Source organism: Molossus molossus, unplaced genomic scaffold (assembly GCF_014108415.1).
Source record: "Molossus molossus isolate mMolMol1 unplaced genomic scaffold, mMolMol1.p scaffold_m16_p_22, whole genome shotgun sequence".
Classification (NCBI taxonomy): Eukaryota; Metazoa; Chordata; class Mammalia; order Chiroptera; family Molossidae; genus Molossus; species Molossus molossus.
In genome coordinates, this window is record NW_023425358.1 from 902,245 (window position 1) to 929,278 (window position 27,034).

Sequence of the window (27,034 nt, forward strand, 5' to 3'; positions counted from 1 at the left end):
TGTAGGCATTTACTAGCTTCAGCGTAGATCAGAAACAGTCTCTAAAACTTATTAATTTCTTTAAGAATTTATCTGTGCTTCTCCTTAGAAGCTTCTAATTTCCATATCAAGATATGCTTCCCATTCATTCATTCCGTTTAATTTTAGAGCCAGCATTTTTCTAATTTTTGCACGCAAAAGAATTAATTTAGGTACCTGGACAATTGCATTTTGGCCATTTACAGTTGATATCATTTCCAGTTATATCTTCTCATTTCTGTAAATCACTTGTAAGTAGGGTCTTCCTATCAGGAGTATTCATGAGGGCTGGGGTCTGGGGCTTTCTGGCCTTGGAGGCACTACTTACCATGTCAATTCAGGGGCATTTTAAAATCTGTAGAGTCTATGCAAAATCTAGGGGTGTTATGTAGTGGGTCGAAGTGTGCTGCTTATGGGTTGAGCTCCAGGAGGCTCTCACCCCTCCATTCAACACTCTGAAGGGTTTGTTTTTCTCCAAAACAACTACAAGGGCTCAAGGGGGCAGATTGACCAAACCTTATGGGCACTTCCCCTGGAGGAGCCGGTCAGTTAATTACAGTTAAGCTGGAATTCCCCATGGGGATCCTGTATGTCATGAGGAATGACCTCTGACAAAGATTCTCCGTTGCCTATGAACAGCCAGATGCAGGCTGGAGGAGGCCTTGCCCCTTACCTTCGAATCCGAGTGAGTTCAGCTCTCCTTTACACAGCAAAGGATTTTTGCTCGGACTCTCAGAAAGCTATTCCAACTGAAAAGCAGAAATCAAAACCAGCTACCCATTTTCCTTCTGTCTCTCCTTAGCCTGGGTCTTGTCTACCCTTAACCCCGAGGATTAAAAAATACAGCTCAAATAAAGTGAGACCTTCTACCACAGGCAGGGAAGGTCCTGGATCCAAGTGATAACTCACTCAAGGTCATGTGACAGGTGGGGAGCCCGCGGGCTCATTGGGCCCTTTGCTGGATCCTAGCACCAGGTCCGGGTCCACAGGGTGCTCCTGGGTGAGCTTCTCTGGGTCCCTGCTGCACCATGCCAAGTAAACGTAAGAAACATTCAAACCTGTAAAAGAACTTTGTGTATGTATTTGAGCCAAAACCGTCAATTGTCAAAAAGCAAAATCTCAATGGATTGAGATAATGCTCCAGAGAAGGGTGGTTTTGCATCTTATTTTATACATTACTATCAAAAGAGGAGACTTAAGTGGGTTACATGAAATCCACTGGTGACATATGGGAGTGGGAGAAAGCAAAGCAGGGAAACCTCTGGCATTGGATGGAAAGTGAAATGATAGACACATGCTCCCTTTACTAGGGGGTGCAGGACAGTTAACACGCCACAGTGAACTCAGTAAAGGTGAGGGGATTTATAGAGAGGTGCCTGTGCTTTGAGGGGTCCCAAGAAAGGAAAAAGACTTTGACATGCAAAGGTATGTCAGCGTAGATGCATAAGACCGTAGACAGGCTGGGTTAAGGTAAAGCTTGACCTTTGTCAGGGAAGATGCCGGCCTAGGACATGACTACCTGCCATAAACTGCTTTTAATTAAAACATTTTCACCTCCGGCTGTCCTTCCTGGTGACCTTGGGTCGGACTTTGCACGGCTGTCGGGCAGGCCTCCTCTGAGCTATGGGGTCAGCATGTGACCCCATTCCTGCCCCATGTTGAAAAGGTTTCTGTTCTCTAAACGCTGTGTGAGCTGGCTCAGGTGGACTCCGCCACCCCACGCTACTGCAAAGGGCAGCCCGGCTGCAGGAACAGTAACACTAGCAGCTGTCCGGCAGGAAGACCGAGCCTCCCCCACGTTGGAGGGGAAAAGCCGGACAGGCACCTCCGAGGAACGTCATCCGTGTCCCGAGGCAGCGCGTCGTGGCTCGGCCCGGTTCCACAACACGGCAAACCTGCTCCTCGGAGACCCGCACGGAAGCCCGAGTCAGCTAAACAGCCAGAAACCCAGCACCTGCGAGTCCTCACGCACCCGCGACCGGAGTAGCGTCAGGCCCCGCCCTCCTTCCGTCAGAGTGAGGGGGCGGGGTGCGGTCGAATCGCGCGTTCCGACGTCATATCAGCTTATGGTGCTGGCCTCTGACTGGCTGGCGGCTCCACGGCGCGGAGGGCCTGGCTCCGCCCCCCTGGCCGCGCCTGCTGGGCTGAACCGCAGGGCGCGGCGCCAGTGCACGCGGAGGAGCGGCGCGCGCGGAGCCAGAGCGCGCGGAGGCTGCAGCGGATCGCGGCGCCGCACTAGGTAGGGGCGCGGGGGGCGGACTGACCCGGGCAGGGGAGAGCGGGGCGCCTGGCTACTTGTTCCCCAGCCGGGCAGTCCCTGGGCGGATGGGATGAGCCTGCCCCTGGGACCGCTGCCCCCGCTGCTAGCGGAAACGGGCAGGTAGGTGGACATCCCGGAGCGCGGCCGCGAGGGCTGCGATGGGCGCGGGCTGGCGCTGAGCACGCCCGCCGGCCCGGCCGCGGGGAGGAGGTGGCGCCGAGACCCAGTCCGGGGCCCCTGCCTGGCGGCAGAGGTGGGTCCGGGCGCGGAGGCCTGGGCGTGGTGCGGACCGACGGACGGGCGTGGGAACGCGCAGGGCTCGGTGGTGCGCGGAGCCCTGGTCCCCGGACGGCGGGCCGCGGCACGCTGTGCCTTACCTGGACGCGGACGTCCCTCCCCTCTGGCAGGGATGCTTGCTCCCGTCTTTTAGGGAGCAAAGGACTCAGACTGACAAACTAGTCATCATCTGTGGCTTCTTGACCGCTTGGTTGCCAGCCCCAATGACAGCATCTTAATTAGACGGGGCGAGGCGGGGGGCAACAGGCCAGCGTTGGAGGAGATCGGAAGACTAGGGAAAGAAGCGCCGTGTTAGCGCCCTCGAAGGAGAAGCACGTCCGCTAGCGTTCCTGTGTAACAGCAGAGTGAACTGGGCGGCTGTACCGGAGAAGTTACCTGGGTAGGTCATTTCCGAAGTGCGAAGTTGGTGGTGGCTGGGTATTTTCAGCCAAAACCTGATACAGCTGACTAAAATGTATATGACCTTCCTTCCTTTCTTTTTTTTTTTTTTTTTTTTTAATCAACGTATCCTCAGATGAGGATTAACAACAAAAACAAAAGTGTAAATTAATTAAAATCTACTTATAAAAATACCAAATCTCAAACGGGGGCAAAATTTAAGGCTAAGAGATACGTTTTTTTTATCTTTATTGTTGAAAGTATTACAAATGTTCCCCTCCTTTTCCCCCTATTGACCCCCTCCTTCCTGCTTCCATCCCCAACTCCTGCTTTCTCAAACTGTTGTCTGTGTCCATTGGTTTTGTATATATGCATAAAATTCTCTCCTTTATCTCTTCCCAACCCCCCCCCCCATCCTCTGAGGTTTGTCACTCTGTTCCCTATTTCCTTATCTCTGGATCTATTTTGTTCATCCGTTTATTTTGTTCATTATATTCCACAAATAAGTGAGATCATCTGGTATTTGTCTTTCTTTGATTGGCTTATTTCACTTACCATAATACTCTCCAAAACCCTCCATGTCCTCTCAAAAGATAAGAGATCTTTCTTACGGTTGCATAGTGTTCCATTGTGTAAATGTACCACACCTTTTTTATCCACTCATGTACTGATGGACACTTGGGCTGTTACCAGATCATAGCAACTGTAAATAGTGCTGCTATGAACATAGGGGTGCATATATTCTTTCTGATTGGTGTTTCAGACTTCTTAGGATATATTCCTAGAAGTGGGATCACTGGGTCAAATGGCAACTCAAATTTTAAATTTTTGAGGAAACACCATATTGTTTTCCACAGTAGCTGCACCAGTCTGCATTCCCACCAGCAGTGTCCTAGAGTCCCCTTTTCTCCACACCCTCACCGACACTTGTTGTTTGAGGATTTGTTGATGGCAGTCATTCTGGTCTGTGTGAGGTAATACTTCATAGTCGTTTTAAATTGCATCTCTCTGATGATTAGTGACGTTGAGCATTTTTTTGTATGTCTCTTGACCATTTTTATGTCCTGTTTGGAGAAGTGTCTATTCAGGTCCCCTGCACGTTTTTAATTGGATTGTTTTCCTTTTGTTGAGTTGTATGAGTATTTTATATTTTTTGGATATTAACCCCTTGTCCAATGTATCTTTGGCAAATATGTTCTCCCAGAGAGTGGGTTCCCTTTCCATTTTGAGGCTGGTTTCTCTTGCCATGCAGAAGCATGTAAGTTTGATGTAGCCCATTATGAATTTTTTCAATTTGCTTCTCTTGCTTGCCCTAGGCGATGTATCAGTGAAAATTCTGCTACTTCTGATGTCTGAGATTTTGCTGTCTACATTTTCTTCTTGGATTTTTATGGTTTCACAAGTTGCATTTAAGTCTTTTTATCCATTTTGAGTTTATTCTTGTTTATGGTTTAAGTTTGTGGTCCAGCTTAATGTTTCTTTTTGGGGGGCATGTACCTGTCCAATTTTCCCAATACCATTTATTGAAGAGATTGCCTTTTCTCCATTGTGTGCTCTTGCCTCCTTTGTTGAATATTAATTGAGCATAATGTCTTGGGTCAATGTCTGGGTTCTTTCTTCTGTTCCATTGATCTGTATGCTGGTTCCTGTACCAGTACCAGGCTGTTCTGATTACGATGGCTTTGTAGTATAACCTGATATCCAGTATTGTGATCCCTGCTACTTTGTTCTTTTTCAAGATTGCTGAGGCTAATCAGGGTCTTTTTTTGTTCCATATAAACTTGCAGTATTTGTTCTACATCTGTGAAGTATGCCATTGGTACTTTAATAGTGATTGCATTGAATCTATAGATTGCTTTGAGTAGTATGGACATTTTCATGATGTTGATTATTCCAATCCATGAACATGGTATATGTTTCCACTTTTTTATATCTTCCTCTATTTCTTATTTCAGTGTCATGTAGTTTTCTGAGAATGGGTCTTCAACCTCCTTGGTTAACTTTATTCCTAGGTATTTAACTTTTTTGTTGCAGTGGTAAATGGGATTGTTTTTTTAGTTCCCCTTTCTGAGTGTTCATTATTGGTGTATAAGAATGCCACTGATTTCTGGATACTCATTTTTTATCCTGCTACTTTGCCGAATTCATTTATGAAAGCTAGTCATTTTTGGTGGAGTCATTAGGATTTTCTATGTAGAATATCATATCATCTGCGAATAATGACAGTTTCACTTCTTCCTTTCCAATTGGATCCCTTTTATTTTTTTCTTCTTGTCTAACTACTGTGGCTAAAACTGCCAGGTACAATGTTGAATAACAGTGGCGAAAGTGGACATCCCTATCCCTGTCTTGTTCCTGTTCTTAAGGGAAATGCTCTAAGTTTTTGCCTATTGAGTATGATGTTGGCTATAGGTTTTTCATATATGGCATTTATTATGTTCAGATATGATCCCTTTATTTTCCCTTTGCTGAGCCATTTTATCAGAAATGGGTGCTGGATTTTGTCAAATGCTTTTGCAGCGTCTATTGATATGATCATAGGATTTTTATCTTTCATTTTGTTTATGTAGTGTATCACACTTATTGTTTTGTGAATATTGTACCAGCCTTGCATCTCTGGGATGAATCCCACATGTTTGTGGTGAATACATTTTTTAATATACTGCTGGATCCAATTTGCTAATATTTTTTTGAGGATTTTGGCATCTATGTTCATCAGGGATATTGGCCTGTAGTTTTCTTTCTTTGTAGTGTCTTTATCTGGTTTTGGAATTAGGATTGTGTTGGCCTCATAAAAAGAGCTTGGAAGTCTTCCTTCTTTGATTTTTTAGAATAGCTTGAGAAGAATAAGTGTTAGTTCTTCTTTGTCTGTTTGGTAAAACTCCCCTGTGAAGCTGTCCAGACCGGGGCTTTTGTTTGCTGGGAGTTTCTTAATTACAGCTTCAATTTCCTTAGTTGTCATTGGTCTGTTCAAATGTTCTGACTCTTCCTGGTTCAGTTTTGGAAAATTGTGTGATTCTAGGAATTTGTCCATTTCGTCTAGGTTCTCCAATTTGTTGGCATATAATTGTTCATAGTATTTTCTAACAGTCTGTGTTGTCAGTTTTTACTTCTCCTTTTCTGTTTCTGATTTTTTGGGGTTTATTTGGGTCCTCTGTCTTTTTCTTGGTGAGTCTGGCTAAAGGTCCATCAGTCTTGTTTTATCTTTTCAAAGAAACAGTTCTTGATTTCATTGATCTTTTGAATTGTTTTTTAGTCTTTATGTCATTTATTTTTTTTAACTTTTTTTTTTTTTGTATGTGCCCCTAGCAGGAACTGAACCCAGGACTCTCTGGTCCGCAGGCTGACACTCCAACCACTGAGCCAAACTGGCCAGGGCATGTCATTTATTTTGCGTTGTGTGTTCTTTTTCATTGATTTCCAGGAATTTTTTTATTTCTTCCTAGATCTCCTTGGTAACCCATTTATTGTTTAATAACATATTATTTAGCCTCCATGTGTTTGAATGTGTTTGAGTGTTTTTATTGTATATAATTTCTAGGTTCATGATTTTAGTCTTCTTGAAGTTGTAGGGACTTAGTTTGTGTCCTGACATGTGGTATATCTTTGAGAATGTCCCATGTGCTTTTGAGAGGAATATATATTCTGTAGTTTGGGGGTGTAATTCTCTGTAAATATCTATTAAATTCGTCTTATGTAGTGCATTGTTTAGGGTCTCTGTTTCCTTGTTATTTTTTTGTTTAGAGGGCCTATCCAGTGATGTCAGTGGGATGTTGAAGTTTCCTGTTAAGATTGTGTTGCTGTGGATTTCTCCCTTGAAGTCCTCCAGAAGTTTCTTAATATATGTTGGTGTTCCCATGTTGGGTGCATATATGTTTACCAAGGTTATATCTTCTTGTTGGATCAATCCTTTTAATATGTAGTGGCCTTCTTTGTATCTTGTTATGGCCTTAATTTTGAAATCTATTTTATCAGATATGAGTATTGCTACCCCAGCTTTTTGTTTTAATTTGCATTTGCTTGGAAAAATTTTTTCCATCCCTTTACTTTTATCTTCTGTGAGTCTTTTGTTGTGAGATGGGTCTCTTGTAGACAACATATATGTGGGTCATGCTTTCTTATCCATTCAGTTACTCTGTGTCTGTTGATCAGAGCATTTAATCCATTTACATTTAATGATATTGATATGTATTTATTTATTGCCATTTTTGTTTAGTGTGGTTATATTTTTCTTCCTATTTCTTCTACTAATTACAGCAGTCCTTTTAGCATTACTTGCAGTGCTGGTTTGGTATTAATATATTACCTTAGCCTTTTTTGGTCTGGGAAACTCTTTATTTCACCTTCTATTTTGAATGAAAGCCTGGCTGGATAGAGTAGGCTTGGATTCAGATCCTCATGTTTCATTACATTGAATAATTCACACCATTTCCTTCTGGCCTGTAGTCTTTCTATTGAGAAAGCATCTGACAGCCTTATGAGAGCTCCTTTGTAGGTAATCTGTTGCTTTTCTCTTGCTGCCCTTAAGCTTCTCTATTTGTCTTTAATTTCTGGCATTTTAATTATGATGTGTCTTGGTATAGACCTCTTTAGGATCTTCTTGCTTAGGGCTTTTTGTGCTTCCTGAGCTTGTATCCCTTTTTCCTTCACCAAGTTAGGGCAGTTTTCTGCCCCTATTTCTAAATTTTTTTTTTTTTTTTAATCCTCACCCGAGGATATTTTTCCATTTTTTGTACAGATAGAGTGGGAGGGAGAGAGAGAAAGGGAGAGACAGATAGAAACATCGACGTGAAGGGACACATCTAGTGGCCGCCACCCGCACGACCAACCAGGGCCAGGGACAAACTGCAACCGAAGTACGTGCCCTTAGCGGGAACCGAACCCGGGTCTCTCCAGACCGCAGGCCGACGCTCTAACCGCTGAGCCAAACTGGCCAGGGCTGCCCCTATTTCTTAAAATGGTTTCTCTAACCCTTAGTCAGTTTTGTCTTCTGGTACTCCTTTGATGCAGATGTTGTTACATTTCCTTTTGTCCCACAGCTTTTTAAAACTGTCTTGCTTTTTCATTGTTTTTTCTTTTTGTTTTTTTTGATTGAGTGGCATTTTTCTACTTTGTCTTCAGCCTCCTCTAATCTGCTGGTTTTTCCTTCAGATGTGTTCTTTATTTCTGCTATGTCGTTCTGAAACCAAGCAGCAGTGTTCAGGTGTGGATTTGTTGTCAAAAAATCGAAGAATGGGTTTATGGACAAAGGGGTAAGCTAAAGGAAAGTTTATTTGAAAGATCGGTAGACTCCCTGCAATGGGGAGGGGACCCAAAAGGGTTGCCAGTTAGCCTCCATTGTCTAGGGGTCGATATATACTTTGCTAGCCTCTGATTGGTCCTTTCAAATAATTTTGCCTTAGCAGCTTGCATACTTTTTAAAGCTTGTGTTTTCTGCCTGATTGGGTTCAGCCCTAGGTCATCTATAGGATTCCTCGTAGCTTCCCTTTTTTGATAATTTCAAATGCTCCCACACTATTAGTGAAGAGGAGGGGAAACACCCTTGGAGCAACCCTATGCTTGCTTTTGGTTTTTCCCCCAAATCCAACCTTGGTTTCCTGTAGGTAACCTGGCTTTCTGTAATAGAAACACACTCTACAGTTTTATAGCAGAACTCATTCATCAATCCTGTAAATCCTGCCTTGCCTGTAAATAGCCTTTCTGGTTTTTTGTTATGTAATTGACCTGTGTTTCTTCCATGAGCTTCTAATTTGCATTTCTATAAATGGGAGCTAGGGTTTTCTGACCTTGGAAGCATAGTATCCCTTGTCGATTTAGTTTTATTTTGAGATCTGTAGAATCCAAATAAGCCTTCAGATATACTTTGTACTGGGTTGCCTGCCTGTGTGCTGAGCTCCAAGCCATCTGAAACGTCCCCTCTGTCTTAGCCTTCCCTTTATGGTCCCATCCTCACTGCCTCACCTGCCTCTATTTTGTCAGTTCTTGATTTCTGATTGGTTGTTTTTCATTGTTTCTACTTTTCTCATGCTGTTGAGCATCCTCATAATTATTACTCTGAAAGAGTTCAGATAACTTGCTTGTCTCCATTTCATTTAGCCCTTCTCCTGGAGAAGTCTCTTGTTCTTTCATTTGGGATTTGTTTCTTTGTTTCACCAGTTTGGCTGTCTCAGCCGGGTTTGGGAGCCGCCAAAATCTCCCCGTGAGTATTGATGTTCCGCAGATTGTGGCTCCCTCTGTTGGGTTTGGATGTGTATGGAAGGAACCAAGCTGAACACCAATGTCTGGTCTTAACTCTCCCAGGTAGAGTCGCAGGCGAGGCAACGATTCAGCTAACCAGAACCTCTGCCTGCAGGTTGACTGTTAGTCTCAGTCACTTCATGAGCCTCAGGTTGTAGCCCTCAGCTGGATGAAAACTCCCCCAAGTGGGCAGTTTCCAATGGGTTAATCAGTTGCTTACCCCTGGGCTAAAGCAGCTTTGTGAGGAAAACTCTGCCTGAAGAAAATGGTTTCTGCAGTGTGGGTTAATGACTCAGCGCAGGAGCCCAGGTAGCCGTCACCGCTCTGACCCCAGAGCCCAGAACTCAGTCACTGCAAGCCAGGCCCAAGGCTCAGAGCGCCCAGAGACTCATCCTGCCTGCAGGCTGATTGGTAGTCTGACAGTTAGTGCGCCTCAAGTGCAGGTCTGGGCCAGGTGCCGGCTCCTCCAGGGAGGCAGCTGCTTCCTTCCCAGGCTACAGCGGCTTTGATAGAACCCTGCCTGAGAAGAATGGTTTCTGCAGCACAGGTTCATGGCTCAGCACAGGGGACCAGGCTGGCTGGTCCCCTGTGCTGAGCCACAAAACTCAAGGACCGCAAGGCGCCCCAATGCTCAGCGCCCAGAGACTCATCTCTGCCTGCGGGCTGGCGGGTAGCCTCTGACAGTTTATCTTTTTTTTTCCCCCTTAGCTTTGTAATGATAAATACCTAACAACAATAAGTACATGATTCTTGATGTTTTTTAAAGAGTATCTTTCTATTCATTATGTGTTGTAATTAATATGGATACTCCATATCTCACCTGTATGTGTAACATCTTGAGAGATAATATGATGTAATAGCTAAATGAACAGGCTCTGGAATATGCATCCTGGCTTTCACTTGTTACTGAACAAGTTATGTACATACTCCTTAATTTCCCGATCTATAAAATAGGAGTTTTAGAATTAAGAAATGGGTTACAAGAATTAAGCAGTGGAATACATAAACAGTGCTTTAAATAATACTAGGGTTTTGAGATATAAGCATTATGAGAATTAAGAAATGGAATACATAAAAATGCTTTAAGTAATACAGTCGTCCCTCGTTTATCGTGGTTCATCCGTTCCAGACTCTAGTGGTTGCACCTGGTGTTGAAGGATCCCTGGGGTGCTCGAATACATAGGCCTCCAGTCCATATGTACAGTGATTTTAATTTTAATTGTCATACAGGGGTGTATAATTGATTCAGACAACCGAGCGCATGCAGTATCAGTTTCACTGCCTCAATCAACTTTTTAATGAATATATTTGAAAAAACTGCGATAGAGTGAAGCCGCGAAGGTTGAAGTGTGAAGTGGCGGGGACGACTGTGTTAACTGTACTTTTAGGGAAAAGCAAAAAGGTAATTGTAGGCTTAGTCGGTCTAAGCCTAATTGTATTTTATCAATAACTATGTTTTAAGAAAAGGTTTAATTGTTTTTACAAAGGTAAAATAATATTTACTATAAGCTTCTAGCCCCTGAATTCAACACCTTAAAATTATATGAGCTTGTAGAGTCACCGAAATTTTAAAAATTAAAGAGCTAAAGAGTTGAGAGTGACAAAGAGACAGTAGAATTTGGTTAAAGTCAGCGGATTTGGCCACCAGACTTCATGTATATGCATCTCAGCTCAAGCATTTATTTTCTCAATGGCCCTGGGAAAGTTACTTGAATTTTCTGTACCCAGCTTCTTCTGTAAAATAAGAATAATGTTAGTACCTAATACCTGAGATTTCTTCAAAGGGATGAATGAGTTAATATTTATAATACCTAGTATGTAAAAATATTAATATTTCTATTATTATCAGTGTTTAGCTATTAATTATTTTTCCAAGAAAAATCAAATGTTACTTTTTTTCATGTTAGGTTAGGGTAGTTTTGACTCATCTTTGGCTCCCATTACAGTAATAATAATAGCTCCAATTAGTTAACTACTTTCTATGTTTGAAATTATGCCCCTAAACCATGTTTCTTAGTCTCTGATTCTTACAACAATATATAATGTGGATATGCTATCACCAATTTATCGATGTGAATTTGAATCTAAACTTCAAACTCGAATTTCAGTTTTACAATCATATTGCTGTTGATTTCATATTTTATATTAGATGTCAGAAATTACAGCAACATATTCATAAATACCTACTCACTACGTTCAACAAATAGAATGAATTGAAACCAAAATTTTAAAAACACTTAAGACTGGCCTTAGATGGACTGGAGAACATTTTGTCCTCCTTCCAGACACTGGTTTGCTGTCCAGTGGAACCTCGACATGAGGACTGGGTCTGGCCGGGGGGGTCCATTCAAGCCAAACGTCTGTTTATTTATATAATAAAGTAGGCTTTCCGAATGTGTATGTGAAAAAATTGACCAATTCGCTAGTTTACCTGTTTTTATTTATGTAGACATGTTTGTGTAATTAAAATTAAGTATGTGTGAACAATTTAATGTCACAGAAAAGGTTTGTATGTGTATTACAGTAATTTTAAATTTATACGGAACAGGCCTAGTAGTACATGGGCGCATTCACCCGTCACCGCAAGTAAACAGATGCACACGGCTGGTGCATGGCGGGGCGCACAAGGAGCATCAGCCTACAAGTGTTAAAACTGCTAGGGAAAGTCACTCATGCAAAACAGAACTAATTACCGGGTACAGTGCGGTGTGATCACCTGCTAATTAGTCCCCATTGTTTTCAAGTGTTGACTCTTGGATTTAAATATGTAGACTATAGTTGTATATAGGTAATATTTATTTATGTCGTTGAAATTACTAGTGTTTTCTCCACTAATGGCCTGTTCGCTAAAACTTGTTAAAAATAACTGAATTAATAACAAAAAATAATCTCTTAATTTATTTATAAGCAAATCTTGGTTAAAAGCATTTTTAAATTAACAGGGTGTTCATTTTCACATATGACATGGACCAGCAGTTTTGCCCATTAAATCCAAAGTCTGTAAATCGAGGTCTACAAAATATAGGTTTACTGTAATAACAATTACGTACAGATAATGCATAAATTAATACAGTATTAAAAAGTATGTATTAAAGAGTTTTTAAAGTTAAGGGTTGAGATCTTACAAAGTTTTTATTTCTGTCTGATATTAAAGATTGGATAAAGAAGATTCTTGGGTAACGTGTGAGTTCTTCTTGACTGCATTGTGCTGTCTCGGGTCCTGGATTGAACTGGGGCTCTGTGTATTGCAGGTGCCACAGATCAGTCCGTCAGCTCTCACCAGCCTTTGCTGGGTAGCAATATCTTTTACAACTCTTAGACTCTTCTTTGATGTTTATGTTTCCTGGTGTTGCTTGCTTAGTGTACTTCCCCTGCTACACTATCCCCCTTAACAGTCTACCCTATATGGCTTCAATTTCAACTACTGGGATCATTGTTGAACTTAGATTCATGTTTGCATGTAGTCTGCTGTTTATGTCTGGTAGCTGAGAGGAGCCACAGGCAATTAGACTTAAGACCCAAGCTGAATGCCTTATTCCTTACATACACCCTATCCCTGTCGAACCAAATCCGCTGGCTCTCTCAAGTCCCTGTTTCCATGTGTCTGACAAGGAGTGACCTCCACCCAAGAAGATACATCAAGACTGAAGAATGAATTGGGCGACTCAATTCCAAGAGAATTTATTGTGGGTAATTTACTTACAGGAAGATTCGGTTGGAGGGGACAGACTCGGCACAGATGGCTCTCCGTGCTACACAGCTTTATACTGGAGCCTAACTGCTGATGGCTGGCAAGGCGACGGGGCAGGAGCCACACCTCCTGGTGGTCTTACAGTGGATAACTGCTTACAGTGGACACTAGCACCTAGTTTTTTGTTTGTTTGTTTTTATTTAGAGAGAGGGGAAGGGAGAGAGAGATAAAACACTGATCTGAAAGAGAAACATCGATCGGCTACCTCCTGCACACCCCCTACTGGGGATCAAGCCCGCAACCTGGGCATGTGCCCTCACCTTGAATCAAACCAGGACCTCTCAGTCCACTGAGCACACCAGCCGTGTACCAGCACCTGGCTCTGATATCGCGGTTGCTATGCCATCCTGACCTTTACTGACAGGAGTCTTTATGGCTACATTGTGTAAGCCCATAGGACAAAGCTAATGATTAACTATGAGGCTTTGGTGCTGGCTGAGACTAGCTAGGTCGGGTTCAGAATGTGAACTAGAAAGACGACAGCACATGGAGATGGAGTCAGCTTTGTTTACATCTGTACCTATTGGGCATTGAAACAACCCTGCCATCCACTCAGGCAGCTAAACTTCATGGGCATTTTAGATGTTTCTCTCCTTCACATCCCAATATCTAATCAGTTATCAAATCTTACTGGGATTTTGCCTGCTAAATTTCTCATGAATATGTCTATTCTCTCATCTGACCATTTTTGATTAAGTGGATTTGATAATGAGGAAGTAAGTAAAAGCCAGGTTGCTGTGTGGATCATGACATAAGCTAGAATGTATCATGAAGAACTGCTACTTAGATGAATGTCAGTGTTGCCAGCGGAAATGGGGTCCTTTCACAGGGCCGCAGGAGAGCGCTCTGGAGACCCATACAGGGAGGGTCAGTGGTAAGCGTTACCGGGGTACAGTAAACACAAGGAACTGTCCCAGGTGTAGCTCCATCCAGCTGTGAAAACAGTTCAGTGTTCTCTTTATCAGGCTCCGAAATGGCCAGTGGCCAGACATTTTGTATGAGCAAACCGGGCAAGGCCTTGTTACCGGGCGAGAGAGAGAACTCGCTTTGTCTCTGTTAGGCTGGTTATATTATCTCAGGCTTGGGAAGGCCCCAGTCCATTTCCTAGGTCTTCCAGGATGCTGTGTCCCTTATCCAGTCTGATCCTTTCCCAGGCTAGACAGGCCTTTATGGTCATTATCTGGGCTTCTACTGCACATGAGGTTACCTCCCCCTTGATCCTTCTGTTCCTTCCCCCAGTGATCTGTGGAGGGTGGGCCGTGGTTCCCTGGGGAGTGGGTGAGGCCATAACTTCCTAGTGAAGCAAAAAGGCTTATTGTCCAATTAAAGTCTAGTTTATTGTGCTCCCTTTGCTGCCTTCCTTTACTAATATCCAGCTACCACCCAGGCTAGTGTGCTCCGTGCTTAGAGCGTCGGCCCTCGTACTAAGAGGTCTTGGGTTCAATTCCTAGTCAAGGGCATGTACCTGGGTTGCAGGTTCCATCTTGGCCCTGGTCAGGGTCATGCAAGAGGCAACCAATAGATGTCTCTCTCACATTAGTGCCCCCCCCCCTTCCACTTTATCTAAAAAATCAATGGAAAATACCCTCGGGTGATGATTAACAACAAAAATGTGTGTGTGTGTGTATACATATATGGCTACCTACACTAACATTAGTATTAAGAAGAAAGGGTTCAGAAGTTTAGGAAGCAGTATTAGTGAAAAATAGCTGAAAGTCTGGTGAATATTATCCAGCTGATCATGAAATAGCTAGCTAAACATTACCTTAATGAATTTGCTAAGATGACATCTGATGAAACCCTGAGTGCTGAATAAATTTGTAGTGGTGATGAAATAGTTGCGTGTTTGTTTTACATTCCTAAAAGACTTTAGACTGCAGGAGAAATACCAGTGCTTCAGATACATAAAAGATAAAGTTGTCAATGATTAGAAGAAACCACCATCTAAACTGTTCAAATGAATCTCATAAAGTGAGCATATTTACGCAGAGAAATCTTCTGGCTGATTCAGTAACATGTATGCTGGTGGTACAAGCTCTAGGCAGGCAGGACTGGAAGGTAGCTGAAGATTTTAAGTGACTCCTACACAGCTCTTCAGTGCATTCTCCTCAGCTTTTTGTTAAAAATAATGATTTTTGCATTTACTTTCCACCAACTATGACTGAAATACAGACTTTTTACTAAGATGTGTTACACTCTGGGAAAAACAAGTGTTTGTACTACCTGCAGTAGTTAACAAAGACTTATGAATTAGCCTAAAAACGTATATACATAACATACAGACACAGACAATAGCGTGGTGATAACCAGAGGTAAAGGCGGCTGTGGGCAGAGGTGGGGGAAGCGGAGGGGGGGGGGGACTTTGCTGGGCATTGGGCACATGATGCAGGGGGCAGAAGATGTTTCATTGAGTTGTACACTTGAAACCTACATGGTTTTGCAAATCATAATATTTATTTGTGTCACCCCAGTAAATTGTATTTAAAAAAAAAAAAAAACTTCCTATGCCCCAGCTATTCCACTTCTGGGAATTTATTCGAAGAAACCCAAAACTAATTTAAAAGAATATATGCAACCCCTTTGTTCATTGTGGCGTTATTGTCAACAGCTGAGATTTGGAAGCGGTCCAAGTGACCATCAGTAGATGAGGTAAAAAAAAACAGCTGTGGTACATTTGCACAATAGAATACTACTTGGCCATAAAAAAGAAGGAAATTTTACCCTTTGCGACAGCATGGATGGACCTAGAGAACATTATGCTAAGTGAAATAAACCAGTTAGAGAAAGACAGATACCATATCATGTCACTCATATGTGGAATCTAATGAACTAATCAGCAAAATAGAAACATTCAAAAATAGAGAGCAGGCTGACAGCTATTATGGGAGTAGGAGTAGGCTGGGGGAATGGAGAGATTGAACAAAAAGGAACAAAAGAGAACTTACAAGATTGTAGGGGTTGGGGGATGGGAGAGGGAGAGGGAGAGAAGGGTGTGGAGGGATAAATGTTCATGGACAGAGACTTGACTTGGGGTGGTGAACACACAGTGCAGTGGATAGATGATGTACTGTAGATTTGTGCAAAACCTGTATAATTGTGTTAAGCAGTGTCACCCCAATAGATTTAATAAAAAGGAAAAAAATTCTAGTTGAAAAAAAAAAAGTGCAGTCGTAACAATCTTTTTTTTTTTCAAAATTGCTAATGCTTGAAATGATGTTGATAAGTCGGCATTAGTAAATGCTGTACATTGTAGCTGACAATGAGGTTTGAAAATGAACCTGCAGAGAAAGATTTTGCAACATTTTATATCCAGTGAGATGATGATACCTGATTTCATTAAGTACATCATCTATTTTAACAGCCAAAACCATAAGTAAGGAGACTCTGATGCTGAAGAAATGCTGAATATTAATCACGATGCTTCTGTTGTGCATTTGGGTGACGGGGAAACGGCTGAAAGGTTGTTGAACACACTCAAGCATGAGTGTAGTCATGACTACGAGAATGATGATGACAATGGCTACGTTGTGAATGCAAGTGGAAAAATTCCCGAAGGCATTATGGGGGACAGTTAAACAGCAGTTGCTTGGGCTGAGACATGTTAAGGGATGACGTTGGCAGGAATCGTAGAAGGCATCCTGCATAGCGCTGCTGTGTCGCCTGGGAGCCTGATCCTCCCCATCCTCGTTGTCACAGCCCAACCTCGTGGACCCTTCTCTGTGAGGCCTCAGCCAGGTTCAGTGAGTGCCTTACGTGTATGCACGCACAGTTACTTAACTCGGCTATGTATTTGAAAATTTACTGGGTATTTTCCTTTAAAAATAGGGGTAATAAAGTACTGTTTCAGTCTATACTAATTCTCTTTTTATTAGTTTATTACTACATATATAATTATTACATAAATTATTACCATACAAATGAGTTGTAAAACTGTTTACAGTGTATTTTCTTTGAGGGTGAACATTTATACATTTTTATAAACAAATATTTGTGTTTACTAGCAAGGAGATGTTTGACCTCTGAAAAATCCATCCAGAAATTGTGAATTGTAAAATACATCTGAAACCAAATGTTTTGTGAAAAATGGCAGACCTGTACTGTACGGGAGGAGGTGATGACTTCCAGAGTAGCAGGCTGAGAACCTCTGAAAATCTGCTTTTATAAAGGCTGCAAAATACTGACAGAACTTGTCAAGATCAACTTTTGTAGAACTCTAGAAATTAAAGATGGACAATAATCCTGTGAAGGTTTATTCTAGAAAAGGGCTGAAACGCAGTGAAACCGAAAGCTCTGTGGCATGCCAGCTCCTTACTCCATCCCGCTGCCCGGCCGCCTCGGAGCCGCGGGACCGCAGCGCCGCGTGGGGGGCGGACAGCTTTGCAGGTCCCCGCAAAGCCCAACCGAACCGCCGCTGTTTGACCTCTGGCAGTTCTCTGAAAAACTTTAGTTTCAAGGTTCTTCTTTATTTGACCTGACTTAGAGTTTGTTAGCTGTGAATGATCCTATCCCTAGGATTTTTGTCAAGACAATCAGAGGTGACTGCTTGGCATCGTAGTTTTAGGACAAAATGTTGACAGTTGGCACCAAGAAGAGCCAGACCAAAGAACGTAATAGGAAGCTCTGGGGCATGTCCATAGGAGGCTTTGGAAAGCTCTTCATTTTATCGGGAATCAGAGTGGTTTCCACGGGAAGTGCTGTGCACCTACCACGAACGTGGGAGAAGGCCCCCGTCTCATTCGCGCGACCTTGCCGGTCTGTGCCAGCAGGAAGGGAGTGCTCAGTCCCCGGCGCGACCTGCCCACGGAAGCGAAGAGAGCCCAACACGCCGCGTCTGACAGAAGGCTGGGAGACGTACTGGTCTGAGGCATGTAAGGAAATCTGTCCAGTCGCTGCTGGCCAGAGACTTCAGGAGCTGCACACAGCAAAGAACAGTGGTGTCGAACAAGTAGTCTGGGAAAGCCACTTAAATAAAGAGCAACAGCGTGAATCCCTCGGGGTGGCCCACGGGGAGTCTGTTTCCAGAGCTGCCACACTGTGCTATTTAAAATATCCATTTTCCACAAGAAATTATGAGACACACAAAGGAACAGTGAATATGGCCTATACATGCACAAAAAGCATCAATCAGAACTATCTCTTAAGAAAATCTAGATTTACTGGGCAGACCTTAAAATCAGCTACTCTAAATATGTTTAAGGAACACCATCTAAATAACTCAAAGAAAGTATGAGGACAATATCCCACCAAGTAGAAGCTATTGATAAAGTGACTGAATTTATTTTTTAAAGAAGAGACCCAAATAAAAATCTGTAATACATTCAACAATCAGGATAAGTTTTTTTAAAAAAAGAATGAAGGCATAGATCAAAAGTGATCTGGAGTCAGTGGTCAGTCCACACATGCTGACCATAATGTAGCTGAACTATATAACAGCATTATCCATGTAGAATAGGCTTGATTATTTCCTGAGCTGACAACTTTTACCTTTAACTAGGCATCTTAGACTTTGTGGGCCATCCTGTCTTGGCTGCAATGACAGCCCTCTCTAGAGAAACAGCCATAGACAATATGTAAACATCTTGGCATAGCTGTATTCCAATAAAGCTTTTGTTTTTTTACAGAAAGAGGCCCTGGGTTTGGATCGTGCGCCCATTTCCCAGCCCCTGACCTAGAGTATTGCTTAGTGGAGAGAGGAATAAATATATTCTCCTTTTCTTGTCATAAGAACAGGAAGTTCCTGACTTCTATGCTTGTGGTGGCAACATAGATACCTTTTAGGAAATTAACCTCAAGTTTCAGTGCTGAAGCAAAAATCTGAAATAAGCGTTTTGTTTAGGAGAGAAGCTGCTGGCACCTGGTGTCGCTGGAAGAGGACACCATTTGCCTGAGTGCCTGGTGCCTTGCGTTCCACACCGTGGACTTGCCCTGTCGCCCGGGGACACAGCAAAGAACAGGAGTGTGGGGTCAGATGCGGACTCAGGCCGGGATCAGCTAGAGCTAGACCGTAGAGAAAAACCTGCTGCTCTCAGCTGCTCTGAGCCTCGGTGCCCCATGTGTAGTATGAAGAGATTGGACTGGAGAGGATATTTGGATCCCTCCTGGCTCTAAAGATGGCATTTAGGGGGTTCTGGTAGGAGCAGACTTGTACTACGCACAGATTTTTTTTTTTAAATCCTCACCTAAGGATCTTTTCCCATTTATCTTCGGGGGGGGGGGGGACATCCACTTGAGAGAGACACATTGATTGGTTGCCTCCCACACGACGCTGACCTGGGCCGGCCACTGAACTGCATCCGAGGTACTGCCCTTGACCAGAATCGAACCCGGACCTCTTTGGTTCATGGACCAATGCGCTAACCGCTGCTCAGAGCAATCCGGTCAGGGCTTCACGTGCTTTTTAAAGCTTCACATGCTTTTTAAAGCAGGAACTTCGTGTATAGTTTTCTGAAAAATGTTGCTTTGAGAAATGTCAGCATGGTAAATAGTTGTCGCCCACGTTTATCCTTCAGGTGCTGAGATGGATCTGGTACTCAGTGCTGCGGACTATTATGTTTTTACTCCATACGTATATCCAGCCACATGGCCAGAGGATGACTTCTTTCGACAAACTATTAGTCTCCTGATCATAACAAATCTCGGTGCTTATATCCTTTACTTCGTATTTGCAACACTGAGCTATTATTTTGTCTTTGATCATTCATTGATGAAGCATCCACAGTTTTTAAAGGTAAGTGATTTTCTTATCTACTTTTAATTACTGTTACACTAAAAATAACAACACAATGAATTTGTGAGCTATTCAGGTGAAATTGGTTATAAGCATTAAGTAAAGTTTTTGAAACCAGCCCCAAATGGGTTATATCTTTTATGTAGGGCTAATCCCACCCCTCCTTCCTTAATTTAAACAAATAATGAAACCAAGTTTGAGAATTTAAAATTAATTGTTTTGCCTGGCCGGTGTGGCTCAGTGGTTGAGTGTTAGTTAACCCATGCACCAAGAGGTCGCTGGTTCAATTCTTGGTCAGAGCACATGCCCAGGTTGCAGCCCCCCAATGGGCTTGCAGGAGGCAGCCAATCGATGTTCTCCATGTCTCTCTCCCTCTTTTCCCCCTCTCGAAAAATCAGTAAATTTTTTTTTAATGTTTATTGTTTTTGCTCTGTACAAAAAGAATTCTTTTTTACACACCCATTCCCACGTATTAACATTTTAATAGAAACGTTTTGGAAGTAAGCTTGTTCATATAAAGAAGAGTGTAAAAATCCAATCCAAAACAACTTTGTTAGTTTTGCTTAATAGACAGTTTGTGATTTTTTAAGTATTGGCAATTTCATTTCCAGAATCAAGTCTATCGAGAGATTATGTTCACGGTGCGGTCGTTGCCGTGGATAAGCATCCCCACGGTCTCACTGTTCCTGCTGGAGCTGCGGGGTTACAGCAAACTGTATTCGGACGCGGGCGGCTTTCAGCACGGTGAGTGGAGAACAGTGTCCGGCACGGCTGGTTTCCCAGGAACCGGATCTGCCTCTCCTTCCTTTTAAAATAATTGCCGCTTGCTCCGTTGTTTTCAGTATTTGTTAGTATTCTTTTCTTTGATGCATTTATGTCTTGTCACATACAACACCTACTTAAGTTCAATTTCAAGTCTTCGTTTGAGATGAAATTGTGCCTGAGTGGAGATTGGCCTGATCAGACATGAGCCATTGCATTGCTTTCTATTAACTGTATTGAATTTTTTAAAACTAAAAATTCTATACAAATGAATAACTCCAATAGTACATGACAATTGTGGAAAATCAGAAAATAGAGGGGTTAAAATATCAATTCTCTTTCTACCTAGAAGCTGTAAATCTTGTGGTTTATATCTTCACACTTTCTATGCCTTATATGCTTAAAATATATACATTACAAAAATGAACTTGACTATGCATACTGGTTTGTACTGTTTTTTCTGTTAGCATAGATATGCCCATATTTATTTATTTTTTTAATCCTCAACCGAGGACATTTTTTCCATTTTTTGTTCAGATAGAGCGGGAGGGAGAGAGAGAGAGAGAGAGAGAGAGCGAAACATCGACGTGAAGGGACACATCGAGTGGCTGCCACCCGCACGACCAACCAGGGCCGGGGACAAACTGCAACCGAGGTACATGCCCTTAGCGGGAACCGAACCCGGGTCTCTCTGTACCGCAGGCCGACGCTCCAACCGCTGAGCCAAACCTGCCAGGGCATGCCCATATTTTTATGTCTATAACTATTGGCATTATATAGTACGTTAGTTATAGTATCTCATTTTATAGATATCCATAGTTTATTTAAATGCGCTCTAATTTTTAGACTTAGATTGTTTGTTTTCTGTCCATTATAAACAGTCTTGCTTTAACTAAATTAACTTTTTGTGGAATTCAAGGTACATTCTAGTGTCCAGTATTCTAACGTAAGAGTAATAGCTAACATTTACCAAGTGTTAATAGGCACCAGCTACAGTTTGAAGCTTTCACATGTATGTCTTCATTTTATTCTACATCAGCTCTATGAGGCAGGTTCTGTTATTATGCTACTTTGTATGTGAGTAAGTTAAGTTCACAGAGAATTTCAGTAACTTGCCCAATTTCCTCAACAAATAATTGGTGGGTCTGCACCAGTACCCTGCTTTCTAAGTAAGAGGTCAGTGAGTTAAAGGAGGGGACAGAAATCACACACCAAGGTGACTTGACCAGGCTTTGAAAAGGGGTGGATGATGAGCAAAAACAGAAGGAGGAAGGCTTCGGATACATGGGACAGCATGACTGGAGGGCAGAGGGGAGCCTTCCAGGACACGGGGAGGACATCAGTGCCAGCCTGGGCAGCGCGGGCGCAGGCGAGGCTGGGAGGGTCAGAAAGGGGTAGGTTGCGGAGGAACTGCTCAGTTTAAGGTAGTTCGTGGAAAATAAAAGTCTAAGCAGGGAGATAATATACAGATATGTTTATGAAGGAAAATTATTAAATATAATTATTTTCACATTTAAATAATAACAGTGCTTCGGGAATACCTTTTTTCTGTCTCATAAATAGCTTAATAGTATATTCTTAAGAAATATTTTAGCCCTGGTCAGTTTGGCTCAGCAGTTACAGAATTGACCCGCAAACCGATTGGTCTCAGGTTCAATTCCTGGTCAAGGGCACGTACCTGGGTTGCAGGCTCACACCACAGCCCCAGTCTGGGTGGTGCAGGAGGCAACCAATCGGATATGCCTCTCTCACATCGCTATTTCTCCCTTTCGCCCTATCTACAAATGAGTGGAAGGATTAACAGACACACAGAAATATTTCAGGTGGGGCACTTCCAGGTTTTTATACGAGGGAAAGGAGGAAATGAGCAGATTCCAGAGAGTCAAGGGAGATTAATGTATAATGTGTTTCATTGGCCAAAACAGCTGGTCTGTAGTGTTGAGCGAAGGACCGTGTTTTGCGGTAGACATACGCAAGAGAAGGGCTGATCCTGAAGCCGAATCTCGATTCTGCTTCACACTGTTCTCGCTCCCAGGCTGGCTGCAGCTCGTCGTCAGTGTGCTGTCCTTCCTCTTCTTCACTGACATGCTCATCTACTGGATTCACAGAGGCCTGCACCACAGGCTCATATATAAGGTAGTCATTTTTGTGGGGAAAAAACAGTATTGTATACAAATATATATATAAACTGAAACTCATGGACACAGACAACATTATGGTGGTTACCAGAAGGAAGGGGGTGGGCGGGTAGCAGAGGTAAAGGGGGCAAAACTATGGTGACAGAAGATGATTCGAGTGGTGGGCACACAGGGCAGTGTACAGATCATGCATCGTGGAAATGTACACTTGAAACTGATGCTATTAACCCGTGTCACCAAAAACATTCAATTAAAAAAAAAAGAAATCTTTTCAAGTGTGGTGGCACCACATAAGAAGATGCCAGGTTCAGCGGTTGGTGTGGCTGGTGGGAGGACTGTGTGCCTGACCTGGTTTGCTGTTTTGGTGAAGGACCACCAGCTCTCAAGACCCTTGCATAGAACATCAAGAATATTTGAGTTTCTCTCGCCTGGGTCAGTGCCACTGGACACTTACAGTCCAGACTGGCACCCTTCGGGCTAGACAAGACAGGATGGGGGTGAGTACTGAGGATGGAGTTATGGGGTTTCCTGCTTTTGTTCTCACTGAATTTTATTGCACAACTGAAAAGAGCTATAGATCCCACTGACATAGATCGAGGAACATGGAATTTTATTGACTCAGTGGTGATTTGCCACATTCCTTATTCTAACTAAAATCCTGCAGCAAATGTTGAAAGAGTTACCCTCAATATAGCAGTATTTTCAAAGTGTAGTCCCCAGGCTAGCTGTATCCGAACCACCTGGGTCCTTACTAAAAATTATTTCTGGCCCCCACTCCAGACTTATATATTGTAATCTTGGAGATAGGACTCAGGCATCTCATTTTTAACAAACTTCTCAGATGCTGCTCAGGCGCACTAAAGCCTGAGTCTGGAATATGGTTGGGGCATCAGGAGAGTAGGGTCACTGTGGTTCTGGTGGGAAACGCAGTGTGTGGCGTCCTGTAGTGTAATTTAAGGCAAGCTGGGTGTGATAAAAGAAAAAATATATACACTTCAGCAGTTCCTGATTATGAATTAATTCAGTTCTCTATTTCCAAGAATTTCCTATAACTAGATTAAATACCTAAGTAACCATAGTCGTGACAAATGCTAAGTATATTTTGTTCAGAGTTTTAGGAGTCTGAAGTGTTTGTGCTAAAATGTTACAGTTTGGGGTTGAAGAAGGAGGGCATTTTATAAACTGATTTGCTCATTGCAAAGGGAGTTTCTAGTTAAGTCATTTTCAGAGCCTGTGTGAAAAGCTGCTTGCAGGTGCATCAGTCATGCGGTGCTGACGGTGTCTCTTCTTCTGCAGCACGTGCACAAACCCCACCATGTCTGGAAGGTCCCTACCCCGTTCGCGAGCCATGCTTTCCACCCCGTGGACGGCTTCCTGCAGAGCCTGCCTTACCACATATACCCCTTTGTCTTCCCCTTACACAAGGTGGTCTATTTAGGTCTGTACATCTTAGTGAATATCTGGACAATTTCCATTCACGATGGTGATTTCCGTGTCCCCCGGATCTTAAGGCCATTTATTAATGGCTCAGCTCATCATACAGACCACCACATGTTCTTCGACTATAACTATGGACAGTATTTCACATTGTGGGATCGAATCGGAGGCTCATTCAAGAATCCTTCCTCCTTTGAAGGGAAGGGACCACTCAGCTACGTGAAGAAGATGGAAGAGCAGAAGTGGAGCAGCCACGTGGGGAACGGGTGCGGAAGTGAGAGAGGAGCCACTGGGGAGGCTGCAAAGACTGAATAGAGTATTGTCCAGTTAAATATTTTCAATAAGAAAAACTGTAGTCAGGAGACATAGCAAGTAGATGGCATCATTTGAAAGTCAGCATTGTGGTGCTGCTGCGGAAGGACCGCGATGGAGGATCAGGGAGGGCGCTGTGCACAGCCGATTCCAGCCTCATGCTTGACGTGCTAGATGGTGGGCTAGGATCCCGCACAGCTGTAATTTGTGTAGTCTCAGCACCATTTCTAAAAGATAGAAAATAAATTATTGAGGGGACTAGGTCATGTCTTTTTGCCTTCATCTATCATACTCATTAAGAAAACACCATTGTGCTTAATAACACGGACTAAGCACCGTAACAAAGAAGTACTGAGGTAGAGATGGTTCCTTGTTTCAGGGACGGTCGCATCTTTGGTTTTAGCGTGATTTGTTCAAGTGCAAACATCAGGTGGAAAAATACACCAATGTAACATCTTAGTGGCTTTGTAGATGACCTAGTTAATAGCAGTGTAATTAGAGTATCACTTTCTACATGTAGGAAGTTTATTCTCTGGGGACATTGTCAAATACTACATTTTATTGATGAATAAATTGGAATTTAAAAAAATTTTTGATACTACCATGATTTAATCCAGATCTGGGATTATTTAAAGATTTTGATGCTTATTATTCAAAACTGTATTTTAATAAGTGTAAAAATCTGTGAATCTGAATATGCAGTATTTCCCCTTCGCCATGGGGCACACATTCCAGACCCGGTAGTGCAGATCTTTCCAAACCATGCATATGTATATATACTGTATTTTTTTCTATACATACAAAGCTATGATAAAATTTAATTTATAAACTAGGCACAGATTAACAACAATAACTGATAAAGTAGTTACAAAGGAAATTTGATGTCCAAATAATATATTGCAACACTACTAATTTTTAAATTACATTTAAGCACTGCACTTTTTATTGTTCAATGTATTTGGAAGAAAATGAAATGTTATATATCCCTTTTATGGAAAAACTACATGGAGGCTATTCAACATAAAATATGACATTTTTCATGTGATTTATAGAAAAGTAACAAGATCTTCAGTTAGAATTTTCTAATTTCTAACACAACCCAGAAACTATGTCAAAAATCATAATGACAGAATTGGTTCAGCTTTGAAATATGAATGGCAGTCATGCTGGATTGATTTTACAAAATAAAATATCCAACGGAACTATTCATTTTGGCTGGATGTACTGCATTTTTGATGTTTCAACATTGTAATTTCTATAATCAGGAATAATTGCCAAATATTTAGGCCTAACACTGAAGATTAGTTTGAAATCTTGTTCTCCCTCTTCTCCCCTCACTTTTTCCCATTTCCTCTGCAAAAAAGATTGAATTAATAGTCTCATAAATGTGTATTGTAACATAAATATATTGGAAAAACATGGTTTGTAAAGGCTATTTATTTAAAATTGATAAAAGTTTATGACTATTAAGCTGTATCACAAATATTGTAATAGCACAGAGTATTCTTTGTACAAATTTTATATTGATTTCAAACCGTAGAGATGATGTTGATTGTCAAAACTGTTGTAGACTGTCCCCAGATGCTCATTGTCAAGGAGAGAAAGAGTTTATCTCGTTCTTTTTATGCTTCACATTTTTATTAGATTTTACTGTTTTAGCGCTCAATTTTATGAGACTAGTTATAAAATTTAATGCTTGGGATCCAGGTGGATTTTTTTCCTCTTTGAGTTGCTGTTACAATGTTTGTTTTACTTAAATACACCAGTGTTCTAACTAGTAAATGCATCCTAGTACTCTCCACTAACTACCCCACCCACTTTGCCCAAGAAAAAGAAGGGAAGTTAAAAGTGGATTTTGTTTTCTGATGATAATGAGAGCTAATATTTATCGAGCATTTACCCTTGATCAGACATTGTCACAAATACTTGCCACAGGAGACTGGGACCCGGCTGCGTGCATTTCCAAGGTCATTTCTCTCTGGCAGGTTCCGTGCGCTTGCTGCTGGTCAGCGCGCAGCGTCCGGTTGTCCTGAGTCCCGCGCTCCTTCGTCCTGTCCTGGCAGGTGCCGTCCCCTCAGCCTGCAGCCTTTCCTGGAGGAGCACGTGAGGGGAGAGGGAAACGTATGCATAGAAAATGTCCGGGTCAGACCTGGAAGTCAGGCATGTCCCTTGCGTATGTTCCGTGGACAAAAGTGCGAAGGGGCCCGTCTAACTGAAAGGAATTCAGGGAATGGGGTAATCATTTTCTTGACCAGTTAGCCAGTTTGCCATACTCATCTAATGTATTCTTTTTGAGGGTTCCAATAAAGGTATTGAAGGGCTAAATGCACCCAAAATTATATCAAGTTATTCTTGAACTAGTCTTCTCATCCTTAATTCTGTAACTCTAATTGTAATGTTAAAGTTTCCTCTATGTTACTGTGTAGCTAATAGAAAAGAAAGGGCATAATTTATGGAGAGAAAGAAGCTTCCTCAAAGGTAATCAAACTAGTCTCTGCCCTCCCTTTTTTTTAATCCATACCCAAGTATATCCTTTTACTGATTTCTACAGAGTGGAAGAGGGAGAAAGAGAGAGAGGGAAACATCACTCGGTTGCCTCCCACATGTGCCCTGACCAGGAATCGATTGCACGGCCTTTTTGGTGTATGGGAAGACATGCCAACCAAAGGAGCCACCCAGCCGGGGCCGCCCTTTTTCTTTGAGTCTGGCCCTATTGA

At 42.4% G+C, this 27,034-nt stretch overlaps 1 protein-coding gene across 2 annotated transcripts; it reads left to right on the forward strand.

Annotated features, from left to right (window-relative positions):
• The first annotated feature begins 2,209 nt into the window (after positions 1 to 2,209).
• SC5D (sterol-C5-desaturase) lies at positions 2,210 to 26,380 on the forward strand. 2 transcript variants are annotated; one of them, XM_036276958.1, is made up of 5 exons: positions 2,210 to 2,257; positions 19,451 to 19,668; positions 20,280 to 20,412; positions 22,466 to 22,566; positions 23,865 to 26,379. In XM_036276958.1, the coding sequence occupies exons 2-5, from the start codon at positions 19,459 to 19,461 to the stop codon at positions 24,318 to 24,320; spliced, it is 900 nt and encodes a 299-aa protein (XP_036132851.1). In that variant the 5' UTR covers positions 2,210 to 2,257; positions 19,451 to 19,458; the 3' UTR covers positions 24,321 to 26,379. The 2 variants fall into 2 exon arrangements, with proteins under 2 accessions (XP_036132851.1, XP_036132852.1); XM_036276959.1 differs by lacking the exon at positions 2,210 to 2,257 and adding an exon at positions 10,421 to 10,592 and having other exon boundaries at positions 23,865 to 26,380.
• The last annotated feature ends 654 nt before the right edge of the window (positions 26,381 to 27,034 follow it).

Coding starts and splice junctions, on each gene's coding strand:
- SC5D (XM_036276958.1), top strand. CDS start 19,459: ATGGATCTGGTACTCAGTGCTGCGGACTATTATGTTTTTACTCCATAC. Junction 19,669..20,279: donor AGCATCCACAGTTTTTAAAG/GTAAGTGATTTT, acceptor TTTCATTTCCAG/AATCAAGTCTATCGAGAGAT. Junction 22,567..23,864: donor ACCACAGGCTCATATATAAG/GTAGTCATTTTT, acceptor CTTCTTCTGCAG/CACGTGCACAAACCCCACCA.